At 42.7% G+C, this 25,004-nt stretch overlaps 1 protein-coding gene across 1 annotated transcript in view; it reads right to left on the bottom strand.

Moving 5' to 3' along the window:
• Positions 1-25,004, bottom strand: part of LOC122814496 (integrin alpha-M-like) — a 935,681-nt gene that overhangs the window by 74,882 nt on the left and 835,795 nt on the right. The window contains exon 26 of the mRNA XM_044087070.1: positions 22,352-22,462. Within this exon, the coding sequence (XP_043943005.1) occupies positions 22,352-22,462 (111 nt within the window). The remainder of the gene's footprint in view (positions 1-22,351; positions 22,463-25,004) is intronic.

Below are 25,004 nucleotides of genomic sequence, written 5' to 3'. Positions count from 1 at the left end.
CCACTGGACTTGGTTTTGGTAGTCAGTGATACCCGATCCAGTAGGCCATCACTAGCATTGCTGATGGATCGTCTTCCTCTGTGTCACTGTGCTGATTAAAGACTAACTATTTACATGTATAGACAGGAAAACACTCAGGATAAGAAGAGAAATTTAAGCAGAAGGGAGATGCAAAGAGGGAGTGACCTGACATGTTTTATGAGTACCCATAAGCTATCATATAAAATTTGGTAGCAAGATGATGGGGAGGGAAGAATATATATTTGTAGGCTGAAGGGGTGATGGAATAGATATTTATAAGCAAAAAAAACAGAAGGCATTGGTGAACAATATGTGGAAGGCAATACAGGAGGAGATTAGTAAAAAGGAAAATGAGGTTTATGGGAGAGGCTTTGCAGGAATAAAAAGCTGAAAGCACAGGTAGGAAGACTGGTAGAGAAGGGTAAAGGCTGCCAGCCTGGCCAGACAGAATTTTATACATAATTCTATCATTTGTAAATATGAATGTAAACTACAGGCTTGTTGTCTTAAATGTAAAGAAATACTGTTACAAAATGTGGCAACAGTGCTCTCTACTGACCCAGTAAAAGCCTGTGGTGACCCTTTCAAGTAGACAGTGGTGCTGAAAAGTCTAGATGAAGAAATTATTTCTATTGTTTTTAACCAAGAGTTAAATTGCTAGATTTAAACACGCAAATTTATTTTTATTGCTCTGTTTCTGACCAGCTGCAAGATAACAAAAGGGAGATGTTAAGAATATAAATGTAGTTAATGTGTCAGCATGGGAACACCAGGAAAGTGTAAAAGATGATGTAATGTTTTAGCAGAACTGCAGTTTCAATTTAAACAGTGAGAACCAGAGACTATTAAGCATTTTTGTCTTGATATCCAACTCAGCACTGCCTTATGCTCTCTTTATGTAAGTAGTATGTTAGAACTGTGTTTTCTCCTAGAAGTAGCCAGGAGTTATAAAGATTAGACTAAGTGTTTTTCTGTGATGTCAGAACTGTACTACTGATTTATTTTAAGTATTTATGTGTGATCTCTGAACTCTCTTGACTAGCACTGACTGTGTAGTAGAAGGCATTGTCTTGTGGTTTTAATTATCATTAAATATTTTAAAACCTTTTAACTGTGGCTGGTTTGTGTAGAGATAAGTTAAGCTTTAGGGTACATTGCATATTTATAGAGTTTATTGCACAAAGCCACTTTAATATGCCTTGACTGTTTAGTCACATCTACCAACTGGAAAATAATATTGCACAGTAATAACTGGACACCCTTTTAAGGGCCTTTGAGTAGCTGATAAGTATTAGCTGGGTGGTGGCAGTAATTACTAACGTATAGTCTGCGTAAAAGGGGCACAGCTGGAGAACCTGTGCCATCTTCCCCAGAAGTGTCTGTGTGGTTGTGTAAACTCTTATCTCAAAGTGTATGTGTCAGGTACATGGGCAGGGACATGAGGCACTGGTTGGACAGAGAGAGTGCTAGAGATTTTAGCTTGCCCAGCTAGGCTGAGATCTGAACCCTATAGCTGTGCCAGTGGAGAGTCTTATTGTGGACCTGGGGAGCAAGGGAGTGACCAGCTCCGGACTGACTGTGATCTCTGTCTGCTCTTAAGGGAAATTGCACTTTACTGTGTGTATTCATTATCCTTTCCTCATATATGAGACACCCTCTCTGGTGTTAGTGATGAAGATTGAGGTTCCTTGATTGTTGGGCCAGGGCATGGGCGTCACATTTGTGGTGGCAGTGGTTGGGATATCCTCACATATTAATTGTTTGGCAGCGGTGAGATATCCACATCACATATTAATTAGTTGGCAAATACTAATTGGTTTGTAGTCGTGTGGGTAGAGTGAATCCTGTAGCTTGTGTACAGTGAGCTTTGAAGGTGTTTTTGTACTCTAAAACAGCCATGAAGTGAATACTCAGAGATCAGATCATAATTGTTTTATTTCTTTTGTTAGTTTAGTTAGTCAGGGTGAGCAGGCAGCATGTCAGCAGAGGAGTATGGAAAGCTGACAAGGAGCCAGCTAGCAGAGATGTGCCAAGCTAGGGGACTGGTGCATGGAAACCTGACTAAGGCAGACCTGATTGCAGCCTTGGTTACAGCTGCATCAAAAAACAGCAACCAGGAGGACAATCAGACTGGCAGTGGAGATATAACTCCCTCGGAGAATGGACAGCTCAACTTTCTGCAGTGGACTTAAAAATCCAGCTGGAGCTAAAGAGACTTGAGTTGGAGGCCAGGCATGTGGAATTAGAAGTTAATGAGAGACTGCGATGTTTGCAGGCTGAGGAAAATGAGAAACTGTTACATCTGCAAGCTGAGGAACAAGAGAGATAGAGGCAGCATGAGAAGGAGATGCTGACTCTTTGCCAGTCATGGATGCAATGGGGAAGGGAGTAACTGGAGCCCAGAAGCACAAAATGTCAGTAAATTTCTTCCGCATTTTAAAGAGGGGGATAATTTTGATAGTTTCATTCACATGTTTAAGAGGTTATGTAAACAGTATGAAGTTGACCAAGGGCTCTGGGTACGGTTCCTGACCCCCTTAATCCAGGTAAAGCTGTAACTGCATTAGCTAAAATGTCTGACGTTGTATGTTTTGATATTACTGCTGTAAAGAAATGTGTTTTAGAACTGTTTATGCTAACACCTGAAACGTATAGGAAAAAGTTTCATGAGCACAGACGCAAGGCAGATGGAAGTGTGTGTGAATATGTTGCTGAATTGAGCACTTATTTCCATAGGTGGGTGAGTGGATGTCAGGTCACCACTTCTGAAGGGCTGGCAGACTTTTTGGTGAGGGAACAAGGCCTTAGCATTTTGCCTGAGGACATGAGGATCTGGTTAGCTGATAGACAATCTGCTACTTCAGATGATTTGGGGAAGGAGGGAGACCTATACCTGGCAAGCAGGGCAGCCTGCACAGGAAGGGGACCCCCAGTGCTGCTCATGGGCCTAAAGGAAATCATGGTGGACAGCACAGACTGCTTCAACAGAATCTGTCAGTAGCAGGGGAAGCCACTAGTCCAGGTACACATCCAGGAGCTAGGGTTAAATGTTTTGAATGCAACCAGTGTTGCCATGTGGCATACAGGTGTCCATGGAGGCAAGGTGGGGAACCAAAGGTGAGGGATCCAGTAAGTGGGAAAAACAAAATGCCAATAGTAGGTTGTCTTGAGACAACAGGGCTATGGAACTACCATCCTGCAGATGCCCTGAGAGGGAAGGATTTGGATGAGGCAGTATCATGTACTTATGCAGTTACATGCAGTCAGGCTAGGAGACAAGCATGTGGGTCTGGTAGTCTGGGGGAGACCCAGACAGACTGCATACTTGCAGCCAGGACTGGTGAGGTGGTTACTTCAGGGAGTGAGCTACACTGTAGCAGTGAGACTGAAGGTGAGTCAGAGCTGCTTGTGGGTACTGATGGTCCCGTGGACAGAGTAACTGCAAAGGTAGAGGTGAGTAGTAGTACCCAGGCTGACAGTGAGTCACTACTGTCAGAGGATGCCAGACTTCCTGTGGAAGGGGAGCTGGGAAGGGTTACAAGGAGAGAGTTGAAACAGGCTCAGCTCTCAGACCCTACATTGCAAGGCCTGAGGCAGGTAGCTAGGGAGGCACCTGATTCTCAAGGAAAGGGGGAATCTGTATACTGGGACGAAGGGTTACTATACAGAGAGTGGACCCCTGAGGGAGGGCTAGAAGGTGAGAGAGTACAGCAGTTGTTAGTGCCTAGAGCCTACCATCTGGCACTTCTAGCCATAGCCCATGATATTCCCTTTGCAGGCCATATGGGCATAACATGTACAAAGAGGCATATTATGCAGAACTTCTATTGGCCTGGAATTTCCAAAGATGTAACAGGGTACTGCAGAACCTGTGAGCAGTGCCAAAAGGTAGGCAAGGCAGGAGACAAGGTGAGAGCTACTTTGATGCCTTTGCCTTTGATTGAGGAGCCATTTCAGAGGGTAGCTATGGATATTGTGGGTCCTCTGAGTACCCCAAGTTCCACAGGGAGGGAAAAAGCATGTCATAGTGGTAGTAGATTATGCTACATGATACCCTGAGGTAGTGGCTTTGTCCTTCATTGAGGCTGAGAAGGCGGAAAATGCTTTGTTAGAGATTTTCATCAGGGTAGGTTTGCCAAAAGAAATACTGTCTGACAGAGGTGCCAGTTTCATGTCAGACATGCTGGATTGTCTGTGGAAGTCCTGTGGGGTGAAGCACATGAAGACCACCCCTACCTCCTCCAGACTAATGGTCTTGTTGAGAGGTTAAACTGTACAATCAAGTCCATGCTACAGGCATTTACAGATCAGGTTAAGAGAGAGTGGGACAAATATTTGCCCCATCTGTTGTTTGCTTACAGAAAGGTTCCCCAGGAATCCACAGGTTTTTCACCCTTTCAGTTGCTGTATGGGCATAGGGTGAGGGGACCTCTAGATTTAATTTGAGATGAGTGGGAAGGTGAGTGTGAGTCTCTCAAGGAGTCTATTGTGGCATATCTGCCAAACCTCAGGACAAGTCTCAGGGAACTCATGGGCTTGGCCCAGGAGAACCTGGCAGAAGCCTAACAACAGGAAAAAGGTGTGATATGACAGGAATGCTCGAGCTAGAGAGTATGCTGTGGGGCAGCAGGTAATGGTTCTCATTCCTGTCAGACACAACAAGCTGCAAGCAGTTTGGGAGGGTCCCTAAAAGGTAGTAAGAAAGGTAAGTGATGTTAACTACTTAGTGGAACTGCTAGGCAGATGGCAGGGGCACAAATTGTACCATGTTAACATGGTGAAACCTTACCATGATAGGGAGGCCCTTGTGCTGAGCATTTGCAGTGGATTGCAGAAGGAGTCTGAGGGAGATCTCATGACTGATCTCCTCAGTGAGGCTCGGGCTGACACCTCAGTGGAAGGGGTAGCAATGTCTTAGCAGCTATCTCCTACCTAGGTTTGAGACATCTGAGCAGTGTTGCAGGAATTTGGGGACATGTTCACTGGGAAACCAGGGTGCACCCACCTAGTGCAGCACCAGATGGATACAGGACCCCAAAGACATATTAGGCAGGCACCTTATAGGGTGCCTGAGAGAGTAAGACAGACCCTGAGGGAGGAGGTACAGGAGATGTTGGAACTAGGGGTGATTCAAGAGTCCAACAGTCTCTGGGCCTTCCCAGTGGTGCTGGTGCCAAAGAAGGATGGCAGCACCAGGTTCTGTGTGGACTACAGAAAATTAAATAGTCACACAGAGTTGGATGCTTACTCCATGCCTAGGACAGCTGAGACCCTAGAGCAGCTGGGTGGGGCTAAGTATCTTACAACCATTGATCTTACCAAGGGTTAGTGGCAGGTGCCCTTGACTCCCAGTGCTAGAGAGAAGTCAGCCTTTGTGACTCCTTTTGGCTTGTATGAGTTCACAAAGATGCCCTTTGGAATGAAGAATGCCCCAGCGACTTTCCAGAGGCTGGCAAATCATATCCTAGTAGGAGACGGAGGGTTTGTCCTTGCTTACCTAGATGATATTGCCATCTACAGCCATTCCTGGCCAGAGCACCTTCAGCATGTCATGGAAGTGCTGGGCAGACTACAGAGGGCAGGGTTGACCATTAAGCTGAGCAAATGTCAGGTGAGTATGGCAGAGGTCTCCTACCTAGGAGATAGAGTGGGGAGTGGTAAGATAAGGCCAGAACCTGCCAAAGTGGAAGCCATTCAGGCATGGCCTGCACCTATTACTAAAAAGCAGGTGAGGGCATTTTTAGGGACGGCAGGGTACTACAGAAAGTTCGTCCCCAGTTATACTACCATAGCTGCTCCCCTCACAGACCTGACAAGGAAGAACAGGACAGATAAGGTAGTGTGGACCCCAGCATGTGAGCAGGCATTCCAGAAGCTTAAAGAAGCTTTGAGTGGACCCCCTGTGTTAGTCAGTCCAGATTACAGCAAATAATTTGTTGTGCAAGTGGATGCTTTGAACCACGGGGTGGGGGCTGTACTTAGCCAGATTTCTTCAGAGGGCGAAGAGCACCCAGTGGTTTATCTCAGTCATAGGCTCCAACCCAGGGAGGAATGCTATGCAGCTGTAGAAAAGGAATGTCTAGCCATAGTGTGGGCACTGCAGAAACTTCAGCCTTATCGGTATGGAAGAAAACTCACTGTTATGACAGATCACAAACCTCTAACATGGTTAAACAGAGCCAGACAGCAAAATGCCAAGTTGCTAAGATGGAGCCTGGGGTTGCAAGCATATGATATGGTAGTGCAGCACCGCAGTGGGATTAGCGATACCAATTGCAGATGGGCTCTCAAGACAGGGAATGGGGTGAGATACATCCACATAGACCTAACCCTCTCAAGCAGCATTTCTCAAGGGTCACTTGAAAAACTAGCTTGAGTTCTCTGGGTGGGAGAAATGTGAAGACTGGTAGAGAAGGATGAAGTCCACCAGCCTAGACAGATAGAATTTTATACATAATTCTATCATTTGTAAATATGAATGTAAACTACAGGCTTGTTGTCTTAAATGTAAAGAAATGCTGTTACAAAAATGTGGCAACAGTGCTCTTTACTGACCCAGTAATAGCCTCTGGTGACCCTTTCAAGTAGACAGTGGTGCTGAACAGTCTAGATGAAGAAATTCTTTCTATTGTTTTAACCAAGAGATAAATTGCTAGATTTAAACATGCAAATGCATTTTTATTGCTCTGTTCCTGACCAGCTGCAAGACAGCAAAAGGGAGACGTTAAGAATGTAAATGCAGTTAATGCGTCAGAGTGGGAACACCAGGAAAGTGTAAACGATGATGTAATGTTTAAGCAGAACTGTGGTTTCAATTTAAACAGCGAGAACCAGAGATTATTAAGCATTTTTGTCTTGATATCCAACTCAGCACTGCCTTATGCTCTCTTTATATAAGTAGTATGTTAGATCTGTGTTTTCTCCTAGAGATAGCCAGGAATTATAAAGATTAGACTAAGTGTTTTTCTGTGATGGCAGAACTGTACTACTGATTTATTTGAAGTATTTCTGTGTGATCTCTGAACTCTCCCGACTAGCACTGACTGTGTAGTAGAAAGTATTGTCTTGTGGTTTTAATTATGTATTATTACATATTTTAAAACCTTTTAACTGTGGCTGGTTTGTGTAGAGATAAGTTAAGCTGTAGACTACATTGCATATTTATAGAGTTTATTGTACAAAGCCACTCAAGCCTTGATTGTTTAGTCACATCCACCAATTGGATAATCATATTGCAAATTAGTAACTGGATATCCTTTTAAGGGCCTTTGAGTAGCTGATAAGTTTTAGCTGGGTGGTGGCAGTAATTACTACCGTATAGTCTGGGAAAAAGGGGCACAGCTGGAGAACCTGTGCCAGCCTTCCACAGAAGTGTCTGTGTGGTTGTGTAAACTCTTATCTCGAAGTATGTGTGTGTGTGTGTGTGTGTGTGTGTGTGTGTGTGTGTGTGTGTGTGTGTGTGTGTGTGTGTGTGAGCTACTTGGACAGGGACACAAAATACTGGTTGGACAGAGACGGTGCTGGAGATTTTAGCTTGCCTAGCTAAGCTGAGATCTGGACCCTATAGCTGTGCCAGTGGGGAGTCTTATTGGAGACCTGGGGAGAAAGGGAGCTACCAACCCTGGACTGACTGTGATCTCTTTCTGCTCTTAAGGGAAATTGCACTTTACTGTGTATATTTGTTATCCTTTCCTCATATATGAGATGCCCTCTAAGGTGTTAGTGTTGAGGACTGAGGCTCCTTGATTGCTGGGCCAGGGCACAGGTGTCTCAACAGGGTAAAAATAAAACAGGAGAATCAGAGATGATAAAGCAGAGGTGCATTTTCTGTCTGATAGCTGGTGTCCGCAGAAGAAGGTAGTTAATGTTTATTAATTTGGCTGGTTATAAGTCAGGAAAAACATGATCTTTGGTAATACCTGCAAATTAAACATGATAGGAAAAAGGACGAAGGGTGACCCTAAGAACAGGTAAAAAAAGGAGGAAGGGGGATCTAAAAACAGGAAAAAAGGAGGAAGGGGGAACCTAAGAACAGGTAAAAAAAGGAGGAAGGGGGACCTAAGAACAGGAAAAAAGGAGGAAGGGGGAACCTAAGAACAGGTAAAAAAAGGAGGAAGGGGGACCTAAGAACAGGAAAAAAAGGAGGAGGGGGCTTAAGAACCTATCTGAAGAGTGGTTTAAATGGAATATGAAGAAGGAAATTCATAAGTATATGAATGGGGAGACAAGGAGAAAGACAGTTACATTTTAAAAAGTTAAAGTCAGTTAAATGTCCTGTTTGGCATCTAATTTCTGAACTTAAAGCCAATAACAAGGTTCTCTACCTGACTAGGTTTGTAGATGACTGTAAGCTAGGAGCAATCACTGAGTCCCCAAATGACTTAGCCATCCTGCAGGAAAGTTTGGCCCAAGTAAATAACTTGTGACAAAACCATGGACTGAAACCAAATGCCAGGAAATGCATTATTATATCATTTGGGAAGTCATCTACTGCAGGGAAATTCCATACTGACAATATGCCCTAATAACTGACCCAATTGTTCAAGATTAGGGAACTTATGTGGAAACTGATCTAACTTTTGACCAACATGTGTCTATTGTTGTAAGAAAGTCCTTCTGTGTTGCATAGTTTATAAACAAAAGGATTAGTCTAGATCTAGAGATGTCACTGTCCACCTTACTCAGTCCTCATTAGGCTAGTTATTGAATATAATGCCCACATGCCCTGTCACTATACTCAGTATATTACAAACTGCTAAGACAGAACCTGTGTCAGGCATACAAGGCATCCTCTGACCCATTACTGATGGATTTACTGCACATCAGCAAGTCAAATGGCATCAGAAATACTTGGTGTGGGATGTAAACCTCTTTTGAGGCATCAGCAGAGGAGTTTTTTAGGGACAGGTATATCTCACAGTGAATACTGCTGCTCTAGAATACCTCCACATCAACGTAAAACAAAGCTCATATCTACCCCTATTCACCTGCACCATGGATCTATAGATGGGTAATCAAAAATTTACTCCAGGACCATTCCCTGTATTACTAATGGAAAAAGGCAGCTCCTAAATACTTTATCCCAAGCATGGATCACCTCAAATTATCTATGGTATGATCCCAGTTATTTTCACTAGGTGTAATATATAATTATCAGCCATGGAATGGATAAGGCCAATCTCAAACCAAATGAGATAGGTCAAGTCAAGCACAAAAACGGAAATTGGTTAGGCTTAAATTGGCCTGCAAGGAAAGCTAGCCTAATGCTTACCTATGAACCTACAAGGGTTGATGTGGTGTAGAACAGAGAAATGTCAGAGAAGACTGGTCAGGAGGTTTCATAACAAGTGCAGAAGAAGGGAAGGGAAGGTACATGAGAGACACAGGCAGTTGTTGCATAGATTTATAGGTTCATAATAGGTTATCTGCCCTAGGGCATTTATAAGCCTAGCCAGAGTGTGTTTGGCTTTCGCCACCCATTTTAAATTAATTTTGCTATGCCCTTTTTCGAGGTTAGTATATTGTGCCTCTGTCTAACAGTGACACAGAAGTGATACCCGGGGTAAACCTACGATCTCCCATCCACTCATCAAGATTCCTCTTGAAGAGAGTCAATGAGGGACTCTGCCTAACCTGGACTGGGATTTTATTCCAGAGTCAAGGGAGCCTTTGGGTTATGAATCTGTCCCTCCAGCATGTCCTATTTATTTCAGTGCTGAGGTTCAAGTCTCGAGCGTAGCTCAATGGGATTTGGATTTTCTGAGGTGCAGCATGTCCATTAATTCCGGGTTGGATATGGCTTTATATGTCAGGCACAGATCGCCTCTGAGTAGGCGGTATGCCACTGAGTAGAGCTGGAGTTTCTTTAACCGGGCAGCATATGGCATCTGTTTGAGCCCTTTGATCCTCTTGGTGAGGTACTTTTGGGGTCATTCCAGTTGCTGCAGGTGTCTGGTAAGATACATCTCAAAAGGGGCATTGTACTCAGTTATGGGCCTGATGAGGGATGAGTAAAGAGGCACGAAGACCTCCCCTGATCTAGATGTGAATCCCTTCATGATTAGGTGGGCTATATAAAATGTTTTTCTAACCACTTTGGCCACGTGGTTGTCAAATGAGAGATTGCTATCAACTTGGGTCCCCAGGTCCCTAATTACTTCTTCCGTACTTAATGGATTACCACCTATATGGCAATTTGTGAGCACTTTGTTTTTGCCAAAGGGGATGACTATACACTTTTTGGCGTTTAGCTTGAGGCTATGGCTCTGGCACCAGTTGTCTGTTTCTATGAGGCCTTTTTGGAGGATGCTTGTGTCGGCTGGAAAGTCAATTATGGCACCCAGTTTGCAGTCATCTGTGAACTTGGTCAGCCACAGTCCTTCCGTGTTGGCCTGTACCTCTGAGAAATATATACCAAACAAGAGAGGTCCCAGGACTGAGCCTTGTGGGACACCACTTGTAACTGGTTTGGAGTCTGACATGGCTCCAGTAATTCTAACCATGTGGGTTCTGTCCTTGAACCAGTTTGCAACCCATCTAGTGACATAGGGGTTTATATTTAAGCTGGTGAGCTTATCTATAATGCCCGAGTGGGGTATTGTATCGAAGGCTTTTGCGAGGTCCAGGTAGGCGGTGTGGACCACCTTCCCCTCGTCAATGGCCTTGGTGACTGTTTCAAAGAAATCAACCAGGTTTAAGGGGCAGGATCTGCCCTTAACAAAGCCGAAATGGGTAGGATCCAGTGTCTGTAGGTCCCCAATATCTTTATTTATGAGGTCCATGATGATCCTTTCCATAGCTTTGCAGACCAAGCTAGTCAGGCTTATGGGGCGATAGTTTCCAGGATCTATTGAGGCACCAGCTTTGTGGAGAGGGACCACTGTTGCTGTACGCCACTCTTTGGGTAGGGTCTATATTATATCATCGAACGCTTAAAAAAGCGAATGCTGCTTGATCGACCTAACTTAAGTGAAAGCTTACAATCTCGAACTGTCAGATCAGCGATTTTTTTCCCAGGGAAAAAAAGCCCTGATCCAAAACATACACACAACACAAGCACACCAAACAAACAGAAATCCACACACATACACCTAAAATCTGATACCTAACCCTACACTAAACTATGCACACACCACTAACTACCCACTTACCTTAACCCAAACCCTAACCCTAAGGTCCGTCACTATCGCACACTCACCTCACCCGCTCCCTAACCCTAACTCACTTAAATCCACCCTAACCCTCATGTCCACTCAATCGCACACACACCTAACCCGAGCCCTAACCCTAACTCACCTAAACTAAATCACCCTAACACTCGCATCCACACAATCGCACACTTACCTGAATCTGACCGGTAACTTTACACCATAACACTGAAAATACCGAAGCAACAGAAACGGACAACCGAATTCTTTCCCTAGGAAAAAATTCGAGTTTCTGCTGCTTCGATATTTTGCAGTTTCACGAAAATAAGTTCGATCAATCAGTGTTCGCTTTTTTAAGCATTCAAGGATATAATATAGACCCTTTGGGTACATATCCTGTAGTAAGGTTGAGATTGAACAGTAGTTTTATGTTTGGGTTTAGCTCTTCTTGGAGTTCATGTAGGACGCAGCCTGGGACACCATCTGGTCCCATTGATGCTGTGTTTTTTGCTTTGGAGAGGGCGGCTCTTACCTGAGCATCTGAGATGTCAGGGGGGCAGCACACTGCTGGGATAGATATTTGCCCTTTTGGTGGGGAGGTGGGGGAGAAGTTTGTGCTGAACCTGTCAGCTAGGATGTTGGCAATGTCTGTGGGTTCGGTGTATTTTTCGTCATTTTGGACTAATTCTGGACATATCTGGGAATTCCCACCCAGGTTCCTGACATAACTAAAGAAATCCTTGTGATTATCCTTAGTGTCCTGTGCAATTTTTCTCCCTAAGCTGGCCTTAGACGATTTTATGAGTGTCCGTAGTTTTTTGCTAATACTGATCAGAGATGCCTTCCCTTTTTGGGATTTTGCTCTATCATGTTGTAGCTTCCTCCTTCTATTGTATAGTTTGTTTATGGCTGGGGTCCACCAGACAGGACGTCTGCCTTTGGAGGATTGGGTCTTGGTTTTATTTGGGATTGCATGATCCATGCATTCCTGAAGGTGTTCATAGAATGAGTTTATAAAGGATTCTGCGGTCTGGGCTGTATTTTCCACAGGCCCGGGGGCTTTGAAGGATTCCACCTCGGTTTTGAGGAATGTGAAATTTGCTTTAGAGAAGTTTTTCACTGTGGTTTTCTGGGCAGGTGGTGGGGTCGGGATGTGAATATCCAGTGAGATTAGTTTATGGTCTGATCTTACCAGTGAGGGATACACTTCTGGTCTGGAGCATAGAGTCCCCATGTTGGTTATGATCAGGTCCAGTATGTTTTCCCCTCTTGTGGGAGTGGTAGCAAGTTGTTCCATAGCATTTGAGTTTATAAATTCTAGGAACCTTTGGGCTAGGGTGTTGGAGCTAGAGTAATGCTCCCAGTCTATGTTTGGGTAGTTGAAGTCACCCAATATAATGGTGTTTGGAGAGACCTTCATATTTTCCAGTGTTCTCAGGAAGGCCGAGTGGGGTTCCTGGGTTTGGGAGGGTGGTCTGTAGCAGGACTGCTGATGGACTTAGAAGAAGGGCAACACTGGAGGTGTAGAAGTGAGGCATTTGAATTGTTCAAAATGACATGGCAGTGTACAGTTGTTACAGAAATAAGGACAAGCCACAGAATGCATGGTATGGGGTAGATGGGTTAAGCCACATAATGCATGGAATGGGGTAGATGGGTTAAGCCACAGAATGCATGGAATAGGGTAGATGCGTTAAGTCACAGAATGCATGGAATGGGGTAGATGGGGTAAGCCACAGAATGCATGGAATGGGGTAGATGGGTTAAGCCACAGAATGCATGGAATGGGGTAGATGGGTTAAGCCACAGATTGCATGGAATGGGATGGATGTGTTAAGCCACAGAATGCATGGAATGGGATAGATGGGTTAAGTCACAGAATGCATGGAATGGGGTAGATGGGGTAAGCCACAGAATGCATGGAATGGGGTAGATGGGTTAAGCCACAGATTGCATGGAATGGGATGGATGTGTTAAGCCACAGAATGCATGGAATGGGATAGATGGGTTAAGTCACAGAATGCATGGAATGGGGTAGATGGGTTAAGCCACAGATTGCATGGAATGGGATGGATGTGTTAAGCCACAGATTGCATGGAATGGGATGGATGTGTTAAGCCACAGAATGCATGGAATGGGGTAGATGGGTTAAGTCACAGAATGCATGGAATGGGGTAGATGGGTTAAGCCACAGAATGCATGGAATGGGGTAGATGGGTTAAGCCACAGATTGCATGGAATGGGATAGATGGGTTAAGTCACAGAATGCATGGAATGGGGTAGATGGGTTAAGCCACAGAATGCATGGAATGGGGTAGATGGGTTAAGCCATAGAATGCATGGCCTGTGGTAGATGGTTGAAGCCACAGAATGCATGGAATGGGGTAGATGAGTTAAGCCACAGAATTCATGGAATGGGGTAGATGGGTTAAGCCACAGAATGCATGGAATGGGGCAGATGGGTTAAGCCACAGAATGCATGGAATGGGGCAGATGGGTTAAGCCACAGAATGCATGATATGGGGTAGATGGCTTAAGCCACAGAATGCATACAATGGGGTAGATGGGTTAAGCCACAGAATGCATGCAATGGAGTAGATGGTTTGAAGCCAGGGGATCAGTATAGGGTGTTTGGGCTAAGCAGTGAAGGTGAGCATTAGAACATCAAGGATAAGGTATAGGTATAGGTGCTAAGGGGACTGGAACATACGTGGAACTGGAGGAATATCAAACTGGAAAAATGGGAGTGGGGAACATGGGGAATCAAGTTAGGAGGTTGTGTTGGACTTGATTTTGTAGTAAGAGAAGGGGTGTGAGAGAACTGCAATTAAAAACAGGATTTGGGAAGGGCTGAAAACTATTACAGGACAGGTGTAAGAGAAGTGTGTTGAAAAGATGAAGGGGAAGAGCTTGCACTGCAAACGGAATGGAATAGGAGAAACTCCAGAAAGCTGCTTGAAATTATCATTGTTTCAAAATTCAATATAAAAAGATTGAAAAAAAAAAAACAATAAAAATCTCAAGTGGTGACCTGTCAGCTGTATTACACACCTGTAATGACAATTATTGACAGATGAATGTCTGAAACTAAAATGCTTACATCTTTTTCATTTTTACAGTCCGTGTCCAGTTTATAACTGGAATAATACCCTTACGATATGTTTTATCATTGTACATAGTCATATTGCATATTACAGGTGGTTAAACAAGTACACGTTGAGGCATGTCAAAATCCTACAATAAAGCTCACCCTGTTGTATTTTTTTACTTTTTAGTTCAGTGATTATAGAAATTCAAGGGACCCTACAACCCGACAATGCATAACGACAGTCTCACATAATAAAATCGCTATATCTAACAATGGTATAAATCTTCAACAAATCGCTGCTGTCGTGCAAGCTAGCCCACAACATAATGTCCAATACACCAAGAAGTAGAGCTTCCCATGTTATAAACAGTAGTTTTCAACCAGCATTGCTAGGGCCATATATTTAACTTTCCTGGGCCTATAGCTAACTTGAAGTTGGTTATTTATAAACTGGAGGTGCACAGGGTAAAGTCTCCTCCATGGGGTTGCTCCACATAGAAAAGTGGCTGCTTTTTATCTTTTATCATATTTTTATCTTTGCTTTTTAATGTGATAGATATTGGTGAGTCATGAATTTATGGATTACAGATCAACAAATACTCATATATCCTTTTCAAAGGACAGCCCCTTAATGGAAATGGGCCACCATTTAATAAGACTGCAGGACACATCACTGTCATCTTCCATGGTCATGATCCAAACTATAATAATACAATGGAATTTGCTCTTTAATATCTAAAGATTAAGTTTATAGTAAAATTTAAGAAGAAAAAGTATTGCTTGCGCATCATAGCTTTGCCAGCCTGTCCCACCCCCCTTTTGATGTGAGGATTTCACATCCTCTACTCTCCCACTAAATAAATATACAAACTTCAAAGATTGTGCTACATCAGAAACACAGGGAATACTTGGTTTTCTAGCATAACCAAGAATTCCCTTTACTCCAAGTTACTGCACCCTTCAAGATGGTATATTAAATTGTAGGGGAGGGGCAGAGGGCACAGCTTCCTCCCCAAATAAAAGCACAAACTTCCTTTTGTACCTTGTCTGTGAACAGTAATGCCCTACTGGCTTGCTCCTTGCATATAACAAAACTATCATTGTATAAGCACAAAAGTGCATCTTTTGTTCCAAGCTTCACTTTAAACATATAATTTTCTTTATTACAAAATGAAGCTCATCTTTTTAGAACTGCAATATATTTGCAAGGTGAGAAGAGTAAAGCTAGCATGCTGTGTATCTCATATGCATAATTCTCAACTTCCTTGCTCAAGAATTCTGGACAAAGCCACAAATAATGGGACAAATACGGCCCATAATCAGGAACAGTTAAAAAATAATAATGGAAGGACAGTTTTGCATAAACATGCAGTTTCTGAAGATTAAGAAATATGGAATTCTTTAAAAGCTGACTAGACAAATGTGTTTATGGACTGTGAAAAATTAAATGTATATTGGGAAGAGCTAAGTATCTTTTTTAAGAGGTTATGGTCTGATAACTGTTCTTTAACTAGATCAGTAATACCAATGAATGTTCCACTTCTTGTATCTATAAAATCCAAAGAGCAAAAAATGTTTTGGACTCTCTTGGCATAGGTTCATAGGTGTGTACTAGGCTAATGGCCCTGGAGCCTTTACAAGCCTAGCCCATAGAAGTGCCCTGGCATTGTACCGCCCGACATTAGTTCCCAGTGCCTCTATCAAGGAGAGCCACTGGAGTGATCCCTGGGGTGAACTTTCTATTTCCCATCCACTCCAATCCACAATCATGTTTCATTAAGGTTTGTGGTCTGCACTCTTCTGGGAGATGAGGTTAGATTCTGCCCTTCTGAGCTGGAAATTTCTGGTTAAAGAGAGATGCACTTATATAGCCAAACTGGAAGCAAACCTCTCTTCACCCAAGACTGGACTAGACAGTCAAGAGGAGAATGTAAACACTTGCACCACACCACACTCATCACATAGTCCCTCAAAACCTACATCACCAAAACACACACATAGAAACACTAAACACAAACCTACATTTGCAGAGGCTCTCAATAACAATCTGCTCAAGCAACAGAGACCTCCAAAGCAGAAATGCAAGTAACCTCCACCCCCCAACACAACCCAAATGACACATAGCCCACTAACTCAGTGTGCCACTCAACCACAGCCCATAAGGCATAACAACATACCCAACACTCTAGTCAGAGGTGACTCTATAGTCAGGCACACTGATGTTCCACTCAACAGGTTATCAAAGAGAAAGTTACTGCCAGCTGCCTGTCGGGTGCCAGGATATGTCATATAACGCATGCACTCAGGTCACTCCACAACAAGTACAAACATGACTCTGTCATTGTCCATGTTGGTGTGAATGACCTGAGATATACCTCCCTGGACTACATGAAAAGAGACATGGAGGAGCTCTCCAATCTTGTAGCCCAGGCAGGTATGACCCTAGCCCTGAGTACCATCCTGCCAGCATCCAGAATGATACGACAGTACAAGGACAACATGACTGACTTCTTCAATTGGCTAAGCTTCTGGTGTCATTCTAAGGGGATCCAGTATCTGTCTACCTGGGATGACATGATCGACAGACCATGAAGCTTTGCCAGAGATGGCCTACACCTGTCGCACTTGGGATTCTGGATACAGGCTAAGGCTCTTACTACCCCTATAGTGCCTTTTTTAGGCAAGGTTCAAATGACAAATTCACCACTGTAACAGGTACAAGCAAGCAAAATCTGAGGGTAATGCTACTCAATGCTAGAAGTCTAAACCTCAAAATGCATTCACTCGAGGAACTCCTTAAAATGGAAAACATCGACATCTGTGCAGTGACAGAGACTTGGTTCAAGGCTCCAGAGAGCACCCCTGCATTACCAGGCACTGTTGCGGCAGGACAGGTAGCTTACATCCTTCTAAGTTGGGAGTTGCTGATTGAAGGCTTAGTGTCTGTTATTCTAAAAGTGTATTATTTCTGGTTTAAGTACTTGGGTTTCAGGCCAGTTATTATACATTAAGAAGGTGTGGTCTGTGCTCTTGTGGGAGGAGAGGGTAGATTCTGCCCTTCTGAGCTGGGAGTTTCTGGTTAAAGGCTTATTGTGCCTGATTATTTGAACTGTTTATTTCTGAAATTGGTACGCCTTGTTTGCTGTAGCATAGACTAAATGCAGATCTACTGAATCTAGCTTTGTTTGTACCAGGCTATAATTCATACCACACCTTTTGGCCACCTAACCTGGACCAAAACACTAAAGGTGGAGGCGTATCCACATTCATTAAGGATATCCACACCTCCAGGCTAGTTGCTGAGTAAAATGCATCTGAGATTATCCAAGTGCAACTAACTCTGAGCAAGACTGCAATCCAAATGGTAACTTGCTACAGATCCCCAGCCATGTCACAGGATTCCCACTCCTCATTTCTTGATAAACTGGAAAATATTAGGGTACAACCCAACACCCTAATAATGGGCGATTTCAACTACCCCACCATTAAATGGGAAAACTACTCATGTACCAACTCTTTTGCTCAACGTTTTCTGGAATTCATAAATTACAATACCTTGGATCAACTTATCCACACCCCCATCATGGGCAGCAATATCCTAGACCTGGTCATTACCAACATGGGTGACTGGTGTTCCACACCAGAGGTCAATTCCTCATTGTTCAGATCCAACCACAAACTAATTACCCTAGACATCCACATCCCACCCCCACCCCCCATTAGGAAAACCACCATAAAAATTTCTCCAAAGCAGACTTTACACTTCTTAGAACAGAAGTGGCAAACTTCACAACACCCATGCAGACGGACAATAGAGGTACGACTGCTGAATCTTACACAAATGCACTTTATAAGCACTTACACGAGTACATGGATCATGCTATCCCTAACAGAACCAAGATGCTATCCTACAAAATAAAGGAAGCCAATCTGGTTGTCCCCTGCCATAAACAAACTCTACAACAGAAGAAAGAAACTGTTGCAAAAAAAGAGTAAAATCCCATGACTGGAGGAACTCCATGGTCAGCCTCAATAAGAAGCTGAGATCCCTCATAAAATCCTCCAAAGCTAGTTACGAAAACAAAATCACCACTGATTCTAAAGACAGCCACAAAGCATTCTATAGTTATGTCAAGAATTTATGGCAACACTCAGATCTACTCTGAGTTACAGCACAATGGCACTAAATATACAGAACCAACTGATATTGCCAACATCCTGGCAGATAGGTTCAGTGCTAACTTTACCCCCTTCTCTTCCCCTAAAAGGCCCACCTCTATACCGGAAGAATGCAAAGTTCCTGTAATCACGGTTGCACAGGTAAAAACCACACTCTCCAAAGCCAAGAACACAGCATCCATGAGACCTGACATCATCCCAGGCTGCGTTCTACATGAACTACAGAATGAACTGGCACCCCAACCTAAGCACCATGTTCAATCACAGCCTCATCTCAGGCTTTGTGCCCACTAAATGGTGCACAGTGACAGTTATCCCACTCCACAAAGGGGGAGCCACCATGGACCCTGGGAACTACCACCCTATTAGCCTAATGAGCCTGGTCTGCAAGGCCATGGAACATATCATCATGGAACTTATAAATAAAGGCATTGGTAATCTCCAAACTCTGGACCCCACCCAGTTTGGGTTTGTAAAAGGCAGATCCTGTCTCCTAAACCTGATAGACTTCTTTGAAGCAGTCACCACAGCCATAGATGAGGGTAAGGTGGTTCACACAGCCTATCTAGATCTTGCCAAGGCTTTTGACATCATTCCCCCACTCTGGAATTATAGATAAACTCACTAAACTAGGTATAATTCCCTATGTCACAAGATGGGTTGCCAACTGGCTCACTGACAGAACCCACACTGTGAAAGTAGCAGACTCCAAATCCAACTTCAGACCAGTGACAAGTGGAGTACCACAGAGTTCAGTCCTAGGTCCTCTCCTGTTTGGTATGTACTTTTCTGAAGTACAGGCTAACACCGAAGGTCTTTGGCTAACGAAGTTCACAGATGACTGCAAACTAGGAGCCATAATGAAAACTCCTAATGATGTGAACATCCTACAAAAGGGCCTCACTGAGACAGATGCCTGGTGTCAAAGCCATGGCCTCAAGCTCAATGACAAAAATCCCCCTTTTGGCAAAAACTCTGTATCCATGAGCTACCACATAGGCGGCAGTCTACTTAACACTGAAAGTGTGATAAGAGACCTTGGGACTCAGGTGGACAGTAGTCTCTCCTTTGATAATCACATCACCATAGTACTCAGAAAATCCTTCTACGTGGCACACCTCATCACAAAATTTTTCTCATCCAAGAAAAACAGGTCTTTGTTCCCCTCTACTCATCACTCATTAGACCCATTATAAAGTATAATGCCCCTTTTGGTATGTACGTCACAAGACATCTGCAACAACTGGAAAGCCTGCAGAAATACCTCACAAAGAGGATTACTGACCTCATACAGATGCCCTATGCAGTCCGTCTCAAATAACTCTAGCTTTACTCTGTCACTTATCGCCTACTCAGAGGCGATCTCTGCCTAACATACAAAGCTATGGCAAACCCAGAGCTGCTGGACATGCTCCACTTAAAGAAATCCCAATCCCTCCGAGCTGCACTCTCTAGGGACCTAAACCTTGTCACCAGAATAAACAGGACATGCTGGAGGGATAGATTCCTGTTCCAGAGACTTTCCATACTCTGGAACAAATTACCTATCTATATCAAACAAAGTTCCTCATTAACACTCTTCAAGAAAAATCTTGATGATTGGATGGGAAATAGGAAATTCACCCCGGTGATCACCACTGTGGCTCTGCTCGATAGGGGCACAGGAAAATAATTTTCTTGGGTGGTGAAAGCCAGGGTACCTTTCTGGCTAGGCTAATATAGGCACTAGGGCGAATAGCCTAGCACCTACCTATGAACCTATGAACACATTAAGATTTATCTTGAAGAGAGCCAGTGAGGTGCTCTGCTTGACATGTATGGGAAGTCTATTTCAGAGCATGGGCAGTCTCTGGGTTATGAACCTGTCCCTCCAGCATGTTCTGTTGACTGTGGTAATGAGGTTGAGGTCTCTGGAGCATTTGGTGCAGAGGGACTGGGATTTCTTTAGATGCAGCATTTTTAACAGAGCTGGGTCAGACATGGATTTTTAAGTCAAGCAAAGATCGCCTCTTAGTAGACGATATGAGACAGAAAATAGCTGGAGATTTTTGAGTTTGTCCATGTAGGACATGTGTTTAAGGCCTAGGATCCTCTTTGTGAGGGACTTTTGTGGCCTCTCCAGCTGTTGCAGGTGTCTAGTGAGGTACATGACAAATGGGGCATTATACTCAATGATTGGTCTAATGAGGGAAGAGTAGAGAGAAATAATGACCTCTTTCTTCCTGGATGCAAAACCCTTGATAATGAGATGTGCCACATAGAAGGACTTTCTTACCACAGTAGCAATGTGGTGGTCGAAGGAGGGGTTGCTGTCTACCTGTGTCCCCAGATCTCTTCAGTGTTCAATGGGTTCCCATCGATGTGATAATTAATGGGAACTGAGTTTTTCCCAAAGGGGATGACGACACACTTTTTGGCATTAAGCTTAAGGCCATGGTTTCAACATCGGTCATTGGTCTCAGTGAGGCCTTTCTATAGGATGTCTGCGTCACTTGGGGAGTTAATAATGGCTTTCAGCTTGCAGTCGTCTGCGAACCTGGTCAGCCGGAGTCCCTCTGTGTTGGCCTGGACTTCAGAGAAGTAGATGCCAAACAGTAGAGGACCCAGGACAGATCACTGTGGGACTCCACTTATGACTGGTTGGCAGTCTGACTTGGAGTCCACTACTTTCACACTGTGGGCAGTTGTTAGAAAAATTATTACAAAAAATCCAAAATCAAACTCAGTTCCCATGTTCAAAGAATTTTTAAATTTAACAGCAATACTATGTAAAACTGAAAAAGAAGTGAACAGAATAAGATCTACAAATCATACTAAGACTTTTAGTGGTTGGGATAGCCTTGAAATGTTGCTAACTGAAATACCAAGACTATTAATGTGTTAATTTGTATAAGATTACCTTGATGATACAATGTATTCTTAACAATGTATAACAGAATGTGATGTTGAATTTCTTCCTTTCTGTGTATATACTGTTAATATGTTAAATTAATAAATTAAAAAAGAGAAAAAAAGGAAAAAAAGAAAGAAGAGATATGGAATTCTAATAAAAACTATTATTGACTGACTGCAATCCTTAGTAATTTGTCAGAAAATCAAAACTTTTGCAATGTTCAGGGCAAAACAAAAAGGTAAATGAGGTACAGATGAGTGGTATGCTCACAGGTAGATAATAGTCAGTCCATGTTTTGATTTTAGAAGCTGCGTTCTCTGAGTGAATGGTGTATATGCTTCTATGCCTTCGTGTGATAACAGGATCTGCAAATAAGAATAATCAAACCTGTGAAGTATAACAGCTGCCACATGGTGGCGCACTAACATACCCCCCAGTTTATTTCAAGTTATGGAAGGCTATCTTCCTGAAAAGTTGGATCTTCATAAGGTAATATGGGGGCACAGGGTGCAGCATGCAAATGAGCTAGTCACTTGGTGGCTTTTGGTAATTATTGAAATTTAATGTCAGCAGGGGATATGCTGTCAGAAAAACAGTAAAAAGTACACATTAAAAAAGTATTCTACAATATCTTTGCTAGCGGTTCAAAACAAAATTGATGACAACCTTTCAGGTATTTTGGAGTATCAAAGCATTTATTTTTAACATGCCAAGCAGAAGGAGGAGGTGAGACTTCAACCCCATACACTTCTTAACTAAACAAATGAACTCCATAGATGGCATCATTGTTAGATCTACGTTACTCACTAAGAACACTGATGCTCTACATCCCTATTTATACTTTCTGACACCTGATCATCCATAACTCAACTTTAAATTGATTCAGGAACACTTCAGCTTTAGATTAATTAGAGATCAGTTTGATTACGAAAATAATTGTGTGTAATGATCACAGAAATCCAGACAATAAGCAACAGACATGGCTAGACAAAAAGATATAACTTCTATTTTTTGTTTCCTTACCTTACCAGAAGGTACAACCTCAGAAATGTTCCAGACATCGTTGTTTTTCAGTTTATAAGGTACCAAGAAATTTATAACCACTGGTACAGGCCACTGGCCCAAATTTTCTACCTGAAAAACATCAAATACCAGTGCAAAAAATGGTTACTTATCTGTTAAAAATGGCTTTTGAAGCCTTGATCTGTAGTTGGTTAATTGGCATTTCAATAAAACGGTATGGAATAGACAGTTAGTTCATATTTTCTAATTTTAGCTTTCCTGTTTTGTCATCTTTCGCAGTCCATGGTCTCCTAACTATTGACTGCTGCTATTGACAATAAATTCATCTGTACTTCTATCCTAAATCAATCCACAGTGGAAATGGGGGTGAGGGGATCCATACATTTTTTTTAAGAGAAGACATTGTATTTTGAATCAACCAGTAATTAAGGTGACAACAGCTTGAAATCAATAAGCCAGAGACTATAGTACTATCAGTAAGAATATTTTAATTTTAAACTGAGCCATGCATTCAGTACAAATAATAAGATCTGTACCAGATTCTGCACAAAGTCAAGACAGCCCTAGTGGGAGTGGCCCTTTCCACTTCTCATTAAGAGCCCCACATGGACAGCCTCCCTCGATTCTTCCCATTTCACATTAACAGCCCCACTGAGGACAGCACCCTTGATTCCTATCATATTGGAAATTTTCACACCTTAGGTAGTCTTGATCCCTTAGCCATTTATTGATGTTCCAGGCTACTAGTCAAACTTGGGTCACTGGAGCCACAGGTGAATTATTTGCCCCTGTGTCAAAATGCAAAATATGAGACCCATTTTTGGTATCTGTATCTTGCCTTTCAAGAACAAGAACAAAATTAAGTGATCTTAAGAAAGTCTGCAGCTCTGTGACATTTTGGAGGACTGCGAAAACTAAGATGGACTCCTACATGGTAGCCATTGCAACATTATGGCAGCTTGTGTATATAAGGTTCAGGATATATTCTCTCACCACAGTGTTTTTATAAGGCAATTAATGATAGCAGATGCAGAGGTTCAGGCACTACTAAACTGCTGCATATCAAACATGCTGCCCATAAATATGGAATTCAGTGAATGACACTACACTGACTTATATAGTTCTCAAATTTGAAAATGATGAATTTAAAATTACGGAACATTTGCCATCTACTTAAGGAAAATTTTTTGGAGTCTGCTTGGGGTATAAAAGTACCTCGGCAAATACTTCAAACAAAAATCAAAAATCTTGTAGGCCTTGTTGCATATTTGGGAGCCATACATAAGTTCTCTCATTTTTTTTGTGAATAGCTTATCTAATCTCTCTTCTCAGTCTTTCTTGACCTCCTCTGATTGATTCCTATAGTTATCGTGCAATGTTTTACATGCTGCACTAAATAACCCATTTTTAATACCAGCTTCTGTTCTAGACTCAACAAAATTCTACCAGAACAGGTTGTTCATTTAGGATTCCTCTATCCCCTTCTCTTTGCCTGTACTCTGTTCTCGGCCCCTGATAGGGAAAGCAGTTTCTGGCCTGCAGCCCAATTTTTTTTAAGTATTATTACCTTAATGAGGGTTAAGGTAAGGAATATATTATTTAATGCATTGCTATTTACTGATTCACTCACTCCCTGACAGCATGTTCAAACGTGTGTGATCAGCATCTTCCAGATATGAATTCTATATCTTTGAATCAGATGACGGTCTATGTTCTTGTCTCTGACTGCAAAGCTGAATCTAAGATTTCATTAAGGTGAACAAAACTGTGAGGAAGATGGATAGCACAGCTGAAGAGTGTCTGGGCAGCTGAAATAAGAAGCACAAAAGGACCAACTGACCAGACTGGCGGCAGAGTTGATGTCTCACTTTCTGCTTCAGTGTATAAAACATTGAATGTTTCGTGGTTCACCATCCCTTTCAAACAGTGTAATTCTGGAGCTGGCATAATGCACAGCATTGGCTCAGTGTATAAAACATTGAATGTTTTGTGGTTCACCATCCCTTTCAAACAGTGTAATTCTGGAGCTGGCATAATGCACAGCATTGGCTCAGTGTATAAAACATTGAATGTTTTGTGGTTCACCATCCCTTTCAAACAGTGTAATTCTGGAGCTGGCATAATGCACAGCATTGGCTCCGTGTATAAAACATTGAATGTTTTGTGGTACACCATCCCTTTCAAATAGTGTAATTCTGGAGAAGGCATAATGTACAGCATTGGCTGGTAAATATCAGTATCCAAAGAAGATGTTTCCCCCCTGAAAGAGTGATATACATTGTCAGAGATGCTTAACTCATGTCAAACACCTGTTTTATTGAGGATTCAGATTTACATTCTAGGTAAAAAGGTATTCGCTGAAACACTTTTGAATTGCTTTTAGCCTGGCTACTACCTTTTTACAATGATCTTATTTCTTGCCATTTATGTCAGTCACTTTGTTTAGTACATCTGCATGCGTAACATAGCAGCGCATTCTTAAAATAATAAAAGCAGTGCATTTTAGAAACACAAACCAGTGAAAAGAATGTCCCAGATCTGTAGCATATAGGGATAAAGCTCTGACACTGACCAGATGACCTAATTTTCAGTAACTGCTTTTCTGCTAGAAGAGCAGGGCAAAGGCTGGGAAAAGAATGGCTTATGGCCTGCT

Source organism: Protopterus annectens, chromosome 10.part0, assembly GCF_019279795.1.
Source record: "Protopterus annectens isolate FY-2018-M chromosome 10.part0, PAN1.0, whole genome shotgun sequence".
NCBI classification, from domain to species: Eukaryota; Metazoa; Chordata; order Ceratodontiformes; family Protopteridae; genus Protopterus; species Protopterus annectens.
The sequence above is the reverse complement of the archived record's forward strand: the minus strand, read 5'-3'. Positions and strand labels throughout refer to the sequence as shown.